At 39.4% G+C, this 13,988-nt stretch overlaps 2 protein-coding genes across 2 annotated transcripts in view; both read right to left on the bottom strand.

The window, feature by feature from the left end:
- Positions 1 to 13,988, bottom strand: part of RPLP2 (ribosomal protein lateral stalk subunit P2) — a 483,637-nt gene that overhangs the window by 82,359 nt on the left and 387,290 nt on the right. The gene's annotated exons all lie outside the window — the stretch shown is intronic.
- CRACR2B (calcium release activated channel regulator 2B) overlaps positions 551 to 13,988 on the bottom strand; it is a 140,236-nt gene continuing 126,798 nt past the window's right edge. Inside the window, exons 9-10 of the mRNA XM_073604824.1 lie at positions 10,845 to 10,916; positions 551 to 9,394 (exon numbers count right to left, since the gene is read on the bottom strand). Of these exons, the coding sequence (XP_073460925.1) occupies positions 9,235 to 9,394; positions 10,845 to 10,916 (232 nt within the window). The 3' untranslated portion in view covers positions 551 to 9,234. The remainder of the gene's footprint in view (positions 9,395 to 10,844; positions 10,917 to 13,988) is intronic.

Raw genomic sequence — 13,988 nt, 5'->3', positions numbered from 1 at the left:
CATTTTCTACGGCCCGCAGGCTGGATTCCCACCAAGACTTTAGTGACAGGACAGATACCGATTGCACTGGACCTTTGGAGAGCTATGCAACTTTCCAACTGCCTTAGCTCCCTGCCTAAACATGCACTTTTCCATCTGCAACTCAACTCATTTAAAGAACTCTGAGTGACGGCCCTATTCGTGGATCCCTCTCTATGTCTTAAAAAATTTTGCTGCACCTACAAGCTACCACAGACCCTCCTTTCTTGGCAAAATGGGAAAGAGACTTACAAACCACATTTACTGATCCCCAAAAAGAACGCATACACGCTGGTACCGCACTGAAAAAAAAACATCTGGCAGCAAAAGGGTTAAACTGAAATTTTGGAGAGGGTTCTTTATGGTCAGAGCAGAATTTTTTTTTACTCTATCCCCCAAGTAGTGGTTTCATCTGGGAGTATTAACAAATTCAATAAACTCCTAGATGAGCACAATATACAAGGAGAGAACTGACACACACACATTTGACTGTCATTTTACAACCTTATCTACTATGTAATGATGCAGAAAATATTTTTTCACAGCTTTATTTTAAAAGAAAAAAAAAAAGAAAACATTTTTTATTTTTAGGTTACAAAAATATACATAAAATTACACCAATTTATTACAAATAGAGAGTAATTGCTCATAATAGTTACATTTCTGTAATGCAGCTTAGAAAATACAACAGGCACCTGGTTATTTGTAACACAATTATCCTGCTGCTGTTTTGAAATCAGTTCTATTGTAGGTTTGATCATTTGCATGTAATTGCCCAGATTCCATATAGCAGGAAAAATACTGAATACAGAATGACAGGGCAGCCAGAGTTTAAGAAATGTTAACTTCCACTTCTTAACATTGCTCATTGTACTGAGTACAGAGGTGTGTCATTCAATCCATTTACAGAATACTAATAAAGCAATTTCTAAATTTAAAAATAAATTCACAATAAAAAATTATGTAAAAATTAAATTATACTCTTACTGGAAGTTTTTTATGTAGTGGGTGTAAAGCTGACTATGCAGTTCCTGGAAGACTGGCTGAATGTCATTCAGTGTGGCCACTCAACAGACGTCGGAGGGACTTGCTGGAAGACTTTTGTGGATTTTGCCAATTGGCTGCATCTGCTGATCAGTGTATTCCGAGTCCCTCTGCCAGAATCCAGCATGGGGGATTCCTCCATCTGCTTTGTTTGTGTAGATGGAAGAATCTACCACTTTATTGTTTATTCAGCCTTCTGACTGAAAGAAAAAAATAAACATTTTCACCTTGCTCCTTTGAATTTTGTCATTGTTCCAGTTGAAAATGAACATCAATTTGACCCTCATTAATTAGAAAATCAAACAAATGTTCTTAAAACAAACATTTTTTAACAACATTCTACTAGTGTATGGCCAGTTTTAAACATCTTCAGATTCAAGAATTGTATGTATGGGTTTGGACATACTAGCCCTAGGATTTATCAAGCCGAATGAAGAGCCTAAAGTATACTTAATAAAGTGTCCTATTGCTTAGTATTACTGTATGTCATGTTTTAATGCCTTACGGAGTATTTAAACACAAAACAGAAACATTTTATGTTTTGCAGTTTGTCAGTACTGAGAAGAGATTGCTGCATTTGTTTTCTGGCATTTTTTTTCTTCTTTATCTGCACCTAGTAGTTCTACAGGTAACACACTTCCTGTCTCTGGGTGGCTATGCTCACTCCTCTACTAGGTCTGTGGAAGCAGCCATTTGCAGGCCATAGATGGTGCGAATTTGCATGATTCCCCCACCAACACAGTGCTGACAGGGCAATCCCTCCTGCCAAGACATTGTATTCTTCCTGCTTGGAGCGGAGGAAAACGTCCACTGAGAAAAGATAGTGATTACTGCTAGAGGCTATAGCAGCCACTAGAGATAATCGCAAGTAAAATCTGACAGGCTGGATGTACCCAAGTTGACGAACTTGGTACATTTAGCCTGCCCATACACTGTTTAAATGCTAACCAAGTGCTATTTTTGGCTTTTACTAAAACTTTATTTATATGACAGAGGACAAAAATTCCCCTAAGTAATATCTTTAAAACATGTTCTCTTTATTGAGACATCAGGGGTCTTTTAGACCCCCGATGTTTCATTTGCATTCCATTGAAGCTAATGGAACACAGATTGACTATTAGCTTCCTCCTTGGTTGCAAGGGCCAAAGACAGTGACAACCAGTGGTGGCCCGTTCATTAGGGGTGCACGGGGGCCGGACCCCCGATCCATGTGTCCAGCCCCCTAATCTACATTCGGCGTGCCTTATGCATGGATTCCAATGGCGGGGGTGGCCTTTTTAAGCACGCGATTAGAGCCAGGGGCTCTAATAGGCTTCAAAAAAAGGGTGGGCTCGGGGAGCAGAGAACTGCACAGTGAGCCCACCGAGTTGTGTGACAATAACAAATAAATATTCACTATTTTCACACTGAATCTCCTCCCTGCCAATCAGGAAGTGAGTCCTGAGGCCCGTTTCCCGATTGGCCAAAACGCCCCACGATCCTATTAGACCATGACGGGAGAGAGAAGGAGGGAGGAGACGTGGTGGCTGCCGGAAGAGATGCAGAGAGGGGACGAAGTTGCCGCCCAGAGGGAAGCGCTGCCTGAGGATCAGTGCGGGGCTCATCGGTCGACTGGATGGGGGGCTGTGGTTGCATTATTTGCTGCCCACACCCCCCCGCCAAATATACCACCAACCGCCACTGGTGACAACAGAATAGGAGGTGATGTTTTACATGTCGCTCTAGCTTGAGGAGATCAGTGAACGAATGTTTGTTGGTCTCTCCTTCACCTGGCGAAGCCCACCAGTTGGGTCCCAGGCACGCAGATGGCATAGCCAGAGCCTGGGAAACAAAGAGGGGGGAAGGGGACACTTTGGAGATCACAGAAAGCTATACATCCACCGGTTCGAAAGTTGGAGTTAATACACATGCATTATTCCCCCCCAACCCGCAGGCCCCCCCCGCGCTGCATTCGCTATTAGCCTTACACTGGCGGCATTAAAGGAGTTAAAGTATATGTAAACTCTAACAGTAGATTTCTCATATCAGCTCCCTTTCTGCACATTAAATATATAATTGCAAGTTTTTTTTTTTTACATATCTGTTCGACAAGCATAAAAATGTGTGGTCTTTATCCAGCCAGGATACTTGTGAGCTGATGACTACTTTTACTCTCTGCCTCTTGTCCGCTGTCAGTTGTCCTAGGGTGGCAAAGCTATTCAGTATGGTTGTCACTCTAAGACAAGAAATGAATTAATGGCAGGCAAGTTTAAAATAAAGGGAAAAAAAGTGACAAAAAGAGAAAACTAATGCAGCCACCACATCTAAGGACCAGTGCAATGCATTATTATTTACTTTTATTATTTTAGATACATTTTAAGTGGAAGTACAGCTTGATAAATCAGGGAAAATGTGTTATATGCAGGCGGCCTAAGGGAAAAATGATCAATCACTTGGAATGGATTTTCCAGAATAATAGATATGTCTGGTGCCAGTTGTGTCAATTCAGGCAACACACATGAATGTTCAACCAAAATTATGTACAGTATATGAAAAAAACTTGTGGTTGGATCTAGCAACTGGTATAAGATATCTTATGCCTTACCTTACTGTCAAGGGCATTTTATTTGCTTTAAACATTGTATTATAACTCATTTGGAACCAGTTTTACAATCAGATACCACAATATATTTAAACAAAGACAGTGACATTAAAAATGAATGTAAAATGTCTATACTTGCACTGTTGGCAATCTAATATTCACAAAATTTGCTTCTGTTAGCAGTTCAACATGAATTATAATGCTGAAAATCACATAATTGGGGTCCAGCAGGCCACTTCCACAAGTGTTAGGTCTACAAAAAGACATCTATCATGAGAAAATATACTGTATGTGGTCCGTGATTACCGACAATCTTCTGAAAATGCTAGTTTGAAGTGAATACCTAAACTTGCCACTGTAAATCAGTGCACACTGTGTAAACCCCAATAGAAAAGCCTCTTAATTTAGGTTTACTGAGTGTACAGGAATTTAAGGTGGTACATTTTGAGGTTTTCCTCCACTATTCATTTGAGAGACTTTGTTTACCTATTGATAAACGAGAATGAAAAGAATGAGTGGACACAGCATCTGTTCTTAGGAATCTTTCACACGGGCAGCTGGGGGGCTATAAAAACCAGAGGCTGAGCTGCAGTTTTACTGCCCTCCAGCTGCCCACCAGCACTGTAACACTACAGCTAGGAGGGGCTGTACACATGCCGCATTTTAACTATGTACGGCATTTTTAACTCGGATGGCAAAGTTTGACAGGTGTCGCCGCCTGTCAAACTGACCCATTGAGTTCAGTGGGGCTGCACCACAACTACATGCCAAGTGCTCAGCTTGCAGTTATGACGTGGTCCCCCCAATGTGAAATTGTTATTTGGAAAATAGAAAATAAAAGTAAAACAAAAAAAACAAATGTAAGGAGGTGGTAGTAGTTCCTCCTGAACACCTGTCAGCTGCACCAATACCATCACCTGAAAAATGATCCACGGCAGATTGCTTTTCAGAGAGCGGTAAGTATTAAAAAAAAAAAAGTGTGAAAGTGACCTTAAGGACTTTTTTGGAAGATCTGCCTCCCCTGTGTTGAGACTACTTTGTAAAAGACAGGGTGTACTTCTTATATATCTAAACATTCTAGTGGCCTAGCCGACTCTGGCTTTATTACTTCCCAAACTACTGGCCTGAAAAAAATAGGGAGCCAGTGAAATGAGACCATACATGTCCTGGCTGAGTAAAACATTAAGCAAAAATCTGTCCTGTGAAAGTTTCAGTATTCGCACAGCTATGGCAAACAATGCCTGTATTATGTCTAAGGGGAATTGTCATTTCCTATTACCTATGATCATCAGCTCCATCTAGTGGCCATAAAGCGGTGTTTTGCTGATTGCAGTATTTCAGGAACATGCTGTATTGTGGCCTTTAGATGGAGCTGACTATCATAGGAAACTCACAATATAGGGGATACGTTAGCAATAGTACTAAAGCTAGTGGATCTGTATAACAGCCATAAAGAAGCATTTTCACAAGGTAGTCAGCAATAACAACCTAACATTTTTCTCATAACATGATCCTTTTAAGTTACCAATTGAACCAAACAGTTCTGCTCCTTTACAATTTCATACACACACACTGTGCCCTTTTCATTGGCCTATCCTCCAAACTATTTAGATAATACAGAAGTTTACTGAAAAGATGCATAAACAATATTTTAAAGAATAATTCCAAGCATGGCTATAATATACATAGTTACATTGGTCCAAGCTGGAACAATGTGACTATGTATATACCACACCTCACTGAAGTAGACACGGCTACCCCCAGTATCCTCCACTTGATTCCAGGTCCCTCCTGCATACGAAACAATGGAAGTCAGCTGCTCGGCACCATTCAGAGAATACTTCGCATTTTCTGGATGAATGCAAAACATTCTCTGATTGGACGAGGCAGAGAGGTGAGGCGGTGAGGTCATGCTCTCCACCTTGTCCAATCGGAATATGGTTTTCATTATTCAGAAAAGGCAAAGTATTCTCTGGATGCCACCTGTGCTTAGCGTCTGAGTTCCTGTGTTCACAATGCATCACACAGCCGCTCAACACAGGACCTGGAAGCAAGTGAAGATCACTGGAGTAGTGGGGTCTACTTCAGTCATTTCCAGGTTCTGGGGGCATTGGCCAGGTATGGTATATACAGTTATATTGGCCCAAACTGGACAAATGTAACCATGTATAATATAGTCATACCTGGAATTCTTCTTTAAGGTTCTATATTAAAAACAAACACACATCTAACAGCTGAAGGGGACTGGATGTATTGACAGAACATCATTTTCAGTGTTGTTGTATATCGACTAAACACCATTCAAGTGGGCAATTTCAGTTTGGGGTTTTACGCCTTTTTAGCAGCTGTGGATAAAGGCTGAATTATAAATATTCATACTCCTGTATACCTAGTCTATCTACAGATAAGCTATAGGAGGAAAAATTAACAACCGGCAATGAACATTGCCTACCCCATATTACTTAGATAGTCACCTTTGTAAAGACTTGAAAATCTCTCCAACTAGAACAAAGATAAACATAAATAGTGAGCAGAATGGGAAGGGTTCAAACTTCTGATAAATTTATTTTTTGTGTCTTTCTGTCCTGATGACAACCACTACTCCCATTACTAATGATGTCACTGGGACAGGTAATGAGGGAAAATAATCCCAAAGATAGTATAGTAGGATAGTGCTGCAGCAAACACCTTGTTCTGGCAACACGTTGGGAGTCAGAGTCAGACCGCTGCTTGCACACATTTAGGCTCAAGCCTCGTACACACACAATCGGATTTTCTGCAGACAAAACCTCAGACTTTAGCGCCACCCTTTGGGCTCCTTATGCTAATTTCATGTTAGTATAAGTTTGGTGAGTGTTGATTCACACTTTTCATTTCGCACGTTTCATTTTGCACTTTTCAGTTCATTTCTGAACGGCCGTTCGTCAACCAGCCATGTTTCGGAATCGGAGGATATAACGTGTTATTTATTATTGGCCTTGGAGTTATTGCTTTGACTCAAATCCAGTCCAGGAACAGGAGGAGGATGATTTCCTGGACCAAAAATTGGTTGCTTTATTAATGGTGACCAATTATGTCATATGCCTTTGCTGCGGGAGCTCCAGGAGAATAATCCAGATGATTTTCGAAATTATCTCCGGAAGACAGACCCTGCTTTCACCCACTCCTGGCATTGTTGACCCCCTATATTAAAAAGTAGGACACATGCATGAGGCTTTTATTTTATTTTTTTGGTTGAATAATGATTTGATTCAATATATTTTCTAGATTTTTGGGTGCATATAATGCACGTTTTGGTTAAGTTCTATTGGCAAATAGCATATCTAATGTTATTTGTTTTTGGGTTTTTTAATGCACAATAAAAAAATTGCGTAGAATAATACTTGGCTATGTGTTTTACTCCAAATGACAGTTTGGGAGTAGGCAGTTACATTTTAAAAAATACAATATTATTAATAATATTATTGTTGATATCACTAGAAAAAAAAAGCTTTTGAAAATATGTTTGCCGTAACTCCATCAGTATCACCAGCAAAGCAACTTCATTATTATCCCATTAAAGAAGAAGAGAATGTGCGCTGCATTTGCAGATTTCATAATTTGCCACGTCACGAATGTTAATTCTCCATTACGAACACTAGTTTACAAGACCGACCGCTTCTGGCTCGTCCTTGCTTCCGAGCATGCGTGTTTGTACTTTAGACGTTTGTCCGACGGATTTGTGTATACACGCTCGGAAAATCCGATAGACATTTGTCCGCAGAAAATCCGACAACAATTGTCCAATGGAGCATACAAACAGTCGGATTTTCCGCCAACAGCTTGTCAACACACAATTCCCGTCGGAAAATCCGATTGCGTGTATGCGGCTTTAGGCTGACAATAGATGAGCCAATGAATTTCAATCCATCTATGGCTGTTCACGTTCAAGAGGAGTCAATCTAATGATCAACTCCTCCCGAACAGGATTGTTGGTAAAATTTTGCTCGATCAGCACATGCAGCCAATCTGATCAGTGTGTTCTGACAGATAAGGAGTCCCGCTGCAAGAATACAACAGCACAGCAGGCAGGTCTTTGCCATCCACTTTGAATGTGTGGATAGGGCAATCCATTCAAAATGTATTTATTTTTTTTAATTATCAGTCCAGTGGATGATCAGTTTTTTTTTTTGTGCTATGTGATTAATGCATGGCCAGCTTTAGTTGATGCTTGCAGTTGGGGAAAACATAAAAACACATGGTTGAGCTGCATTTTTGTTGCTCCCAATAGCTCCCCTTAAGCTGCAAAGTGGCCATACAGAGGTATGCACATGTCGGCCCTGATAATTTGCATTCTGCCATGGCAAATATTATCCCTGCTGTAAGGTTTGATGCGCAGTACCACCCACCAAAAGCGACCCATTCAATGGAATGGGCCCGCCCCTTAACCACATACAATGCATGTGGTTGTACTGTGGTGGTGTGGGCTTTTAGGGGTTAAAACAGGTGGTTAGGAGGCAACACTACCTCCTCACTACCTGTCAAATCCCCTCTGAAAAGCAATCCACAGAGGATTGCTCTTCAGAAAGCAATGCTAGTGTAAACAAGCCCTAAATGTAACATTGTGCAGGGGGAGGGGTATGTTAGACCACTGGAGACCCAATCCATTGCTTGTGTGTGAGAGCAACGTCTGACTCTCTAACATGCTGTCAGCACAGCATATTTTAACTGTTGTTACAGCTCTATGTAAAAATAAAAATAAAACATAGAAAAGACCAATAAATGTATTGCTATATATGCAGCATTGCTGCATTACAGCAATAACAAGGGTTGATTTGGGATTTAACAGAACACAACCCAAACAGAATCTTGTTCTGGCTCCTGCAATCACTGTACAAACCACCATCAGCTTTGGATAAAAAGTGTTTTTCTGTTGAACTTCAGAAGAAGAAAAAAGCAGCCAGACTTAGCTACTGAGTGACCAGGATCTAAATCAACATGCATGGAGCATTATAAAACTTGCATAGTACATGGAGAAATATCAATAAAAAACAAAGTAAATTTTTTTAATTGAATATATTGTTCCAATGTCCTCGTAAAAGTTCCTAAACTATCCATAGCACTCATTGGAAAACCATGAAGCTTGAGATAGGAGAACTGTAGACACCATGTAAGGTAATGCCTACATAGACATCTGTAGGTAAGGTCAATGTGCAAACTGTACACACTGCAATTGGAGAAAAGGAGAACGTAAAATATTGTACAGGAGTAATGGACCAAAGTAAATAATAAATACTATTTACAGACTTTAGTATATCACAGTCATGCCTTATTACTTCCCATTTGTCCATAGGTAAAATTTGTATTTGTTAAATTATATTTAAAAAAGACCCCTAAAGAAATTGTTCTGTCATCAATAGTAAGTACACCTCTGTAATAACATTGACCTAATGAAAGAACCTAAAAAATATATCTCCACAAATAGAATCTTGGATACTTATTTACACAAATACAAATATACACTATTGCACTTGTATTTACATATATACAGCTATAAAAAGGTAAACCGGATTGTCTAGTTCGTTGAATTGTTCATTGACGCCACCATGTGGTCAGAGTGTGGGATCACAATGCACACTGCCAGCATAACTCGAGCAGCAGCAACAGCAGCAACTAGGCACCAGCATGGGCACTGCAGGATTCTTCTTTAGGTTGTCCAGCTTTTTTGCTTCAAACACATCCTTCTCATCCCGAAGCTTTTTGTTAATGTCCCTGCAACACAGCATGCATTACCAGTACAGCATTATTACTTGAGCATGAGTACCGTATATATTTTATTATGATGTTTGATATTTACATTTTCTGTGTTACTTTTAAATCATTTTACCCATCTAAAAGGCTAGTGATTACTTGCCCGATTGTGCCATTCTTGAAAAAAGTACTTCTTCTCAATCAGGATTCCAGCTGAAGTCTACAGCTGTGACATGACTATTGTCCAGTAAACCACATCATAAATATATAGGAGCTATTATACTTGCGAAAACATTTGTACATCTGTCCATTCAGTCCTAAGATCTATACTGCTCTGCCAGACAGTAAAGCCAGGTTAGTGACCTCTCTTTTGGGAATGACCTCAAGGTTTAGTTATTTATGTTCATGAAAATGAAACTCTAGTCATCTGTGTTTGAAATGTAAATAATCTTCATAGTAAACCTTCCATTGCTGGCATCTTTATGAAGCTAACAGCAAGAACACAGGGACATGAAACTAGCAGGAGGAAAGTTCAAAACTAATCTTAAAAAGTATTTTTTTACTGAGAGTAGTTGATGCTTGGAATAAACTTTCAGCAATGGTAGTTGGTCAGTCTACAGTAAGTGCTTTGGACAGATGTAGACTCAAAAAATAAAAAAAATGGGGCAGGCTCAATCGACCATTTGGTCTTTGTTCTGCCGTTACTCTATGTTTCTCTTCAGAAATGGCTAGTTGCTTGGCCATTATACCAACCCATTGACTTCAATACTTTCAGAGTCATGGACCTGGCTTTAGTTTGAGAATCAAGAAAGTTAGCAATTCTGATCTATGTGCTTGTTCAGGGGCAATGATTGAAAGTACTGGAGGTACAAAGGTGAGATGACAGCCAAGCAGCTAGTATTTTTAAAAGAAAAGTAGCCTCCATTGGTGTTGCTAGATCCAGGCATTTGGGTCATGTGCCCTGAGTCTAATGAAACACAAGTTTGCAGGCAACACCAGGCAGAGTGATTAAGGTCAGCATTGCTTTATCACTATCGGATTTGTAATCAATTATTCTATTTTACTGAAGTCTAAAGTATAAATATATTTTTTGCCCCATTTGAAATGGCACTAAAATATAAATTCTGGTACACAGCATAATTAAGTTTAAATATTAATAGTTAAAAAGAGAAAAACAATCTGCAGATAAATATTAATCTAAGCAGAAGAAAAAAAAAAAAAAGAAAAAAAAAAGAAGGAAGTTTAAGGGAAGTCCAGCAATGCCTGATAACACAAAGTCAGGCAAGCCAAGATCCAGAGACAGGGAGTTGGCTGTGCTCCTCCTCTGAGTCAATCATTAAGCTGTTTGCAATGTGACTAGTGCTTAACAGAAAGAAAACCAAATTACAGACTGTTCTTAAAAGTAAAAATAATTGGTAGTATAATAAAAGTCCAGGACTATCTCTGTTTAACGTATTAAAAAAATCAATACCTGAGAAGTTCCAGCTGTCGTAGGAGACTCTGCTTCTCTTTTTGAATATTCTGAGAAACTTTATATGCATCCCTACAGTGAAATCATATAAAGGGTTCAAATTATTTCTCGCTATAAGATGTGACATTCACTTCACAAAAAAATAAACCTCAAGTTTGGTTAGTTAATGACGGTCGCAGTCATCTTTTTTTAATTTAGTTTTTTTTAGTTTGCAAATCTGTATTTGGATGTGTCTATATTTTGTCATGATTTGTGCTCTGTAAGTGTACTCTTGTTCAATAAAAAAAAGAAATTATATATATATATATATATATATATATATATATATTTATTATATATATACACACACACACACACACACACACATATATAAATAAAAACATACATACACATAAACATACATACAAACATACAAACATACACACACAGTTTTTATTGGATACAAAACATGAGGGGTGTAACAAACATATACAACATGTCATTGCAAAGCTGATGCATCATTTAAGATGTATAACACAATTTGTCCAGATAAGCAGTATATAGTAACAACTACAAATCATCAAAAATGGCATACAAGGAGAATATAAAGGACTTGTTCTCATAGAGCATACTGCAGTGTACGCCCCTATGAGGCTGTGTTTACCAGCATGGGGTTGCACAGGTGCTCTGTCCATCACTGTGCAGGCAGTCCCATTGATATTAATTGGAACACAGTGGCTATATGGACACAGCCACTGCTCCCAATTTGACAGCCGCGTCAGTACAGTCGAGTGTTCCAGAACTCACATGGTCTGCATTCAGGGCCGTGCATCTGCACAGATGTCAACTTTGTAGCAGCAGCTGTGTCCATGCAGCCACTGCATCCCAACTGACATCAATGGGACTGCCCACACGGGGATGCACAGAACACCTGAGGTCGGTGAACATGTCTGCCCAGTCTTGATGAGAAAGAAACTTCACCGTTAAACTCCCATTGTTCCATTTTTTTTTTTCTGGAAGGTATAATATATTGCGATATTGGTATAAAGAGGAAAATTATTTCCCTCACCTCTGTGATTTGATAGAGCTTTCAAAGTGGGTATATGGCCACTCAGGAGTGAGCAAATAGTCGTGCTGGTAAAAAGGTTTTTTTTTATTTGAGCATACCTATAACTGTAATAGGAATAATATAAATGTGTTGGGGGGAGGGGCGGCAAATGAGCCAACTCAGAGCTGATGGAGAAAGATCCAGTGTCACCAGAGAGCCATCTACCCATCCTGAAAATCCACTCCTGTTATGAAATGCAGTTAAGAATAAAAGGTCCCTCAAGTAACAGCCAAGCAGTGAGGCTACTGAGGACAAACTGTATTTCTTATTATACAGATAGGGAGGCACAGTGGTGTAGTGGGTAGCATTCTCGCCTAGCAGTAAGAAGGGTCACTGGTTCGAATCCCAACCACGACACTACCTGCCTGGAGTTTGCATGTTTTTCTGGAAGGTATAATATATTGCGATATTGGTATAAAGAGGAAAATTATTTCCCTCACCTCTGTGATTTGATAGAGCTTTCAAAGTGGGTATATGGCCACTCAGGAGTGAGCAAATAGTCGTGCTGGTAAAAAGGTTTTTTTTTATTTGAGCATACCTATAACTGTAATAGGAATAATATAAATGTGTTGGGGGGAGGGGCGGCAAATGAGCCAACTCAGAGCTGAGTTGTGTCTGCGTGGGTTTCCTCCGGGTACTCCGGGTTCCTCCCACACTCCAAAGACCTGCTGGTAGGTTAATTGTATCCTGTCTAAACTGTCCCTAGTATGTATGAATGTGAGTTAGGAACCATAGATTGTAAGCTCCTTGAGGGTAGGGACTGATGTGAATGTACAATGCATATGTAAAGCACTGCGTAAATTGACGGCGCTATAGAAGTACCTGAAATAAAAAAATAAAATACAGATACCAATGATGGAGGGACTGATTTACAATCATATTCAGTGCAGCAAGGACTCTATGACAAGTGAACCACAAAAGTTCCTGGAGGTGATAGAGCAGTACAGAAGAAGATTCAAAACAAATCTATGGTATATCCAACCCAGGGGTATGTCACTGTGCTAACTGTGCAAATCTAGCTGCCAGATAATATTGCCATAAATTAAGCAGCCAAAGTCTACCCATTCTCTGGGGTCTGTACAAAAAAAGTTTATTGTACCTGGGCTTTTTTATCTTAAGTCAAATAAATTTGTTAATTTCCCGACTGCCCTTAGTTACAGATTTGGGTAGGTATTTTGGTTGAGCTCTAAAGTAGAACAAGAGATTTAGCGATGAAGACATTTTAACAGCCACGACTCTGCCTAAAAAAGATAAAGTGATAAGTGGATCACAATTTAAGCAGATTTAATGCGAGCGAAACACTGGAGGCTAGTTATATTAGTAAATGGATTGAAATATAGATGTATTTGAATCTCAAGATAGGGCAGAGTGTTGAGAGACCAGGTAAAATGAAAATGAGAGCGAACTAACAAGTCAAGGGAGGGAAAATAATTGACAATTCTGCACACTTAGAGAAGTTCACTCATAGGCCAGACATGCCATGGAACATCTTCAAAGTAGAGATGAGGTTTGGGAGAGAAATCGTAGGGTTTGTTAAGAACAGTAGAACATCATCTGCATACATACTGAGCTTATATTCTGTATTACCTTTGAAATAACTCTTAACATAGTTTCTGATTGCACAGGCTAAATGCTTTATGTCAAGTGCAAAAAGAAGGGGCGACAAGGAGCACTCTTGTCTGGCACCCCATCCAAAAATCAGAGTGTAATATTTGTTTTAGTTGCACGGTTTAATGATGGAAAACCATTCAGGAATTTGTTTTAAAGTCATATTTGGAAGGTAAAGGATTAAGATAGGGCCATGTAATGCTCTGAAAAGCATTGCGCATTTCAAGGCTTAAAGAGAGAAGAAGTTGTCTGTAATCTGTGTCTAGAAGGAATAAAGCCCATTTGGTCAGGGGAGGTAAGTGTGGTATAACAGAGACCAATCTGTCAGCCAGTATTCTACCAAAAATGTTTAGATTGTTATTGATGACTGAGATAGAATGATAATTGTGAGGGAGGGTAAGGTCTTTGTTAGGCTTGGGGATTAACGACATATTGGGCCAACAACTTTT

The sequence above is a fragment of the Aquarana catesbeiana genome, linkage group LG11, assembly GCF_042186555.1.
Source record: "Aquarana catesbeiana isolate 2022-GZ linkage group LG11, ASM4218655v1, whole genome shotgun sequence".
Taxonomy (NCBI): Eukaryota; Metazoa; Chordata; class Amphibia; order Anura; family Ranidae; genus Aquarana; species Aquarana catesbeiana.
Note: the sequence above shows the minus strand (reverse complement) of the source record. Positions and strands in the feature narration are given on the sequence as shown.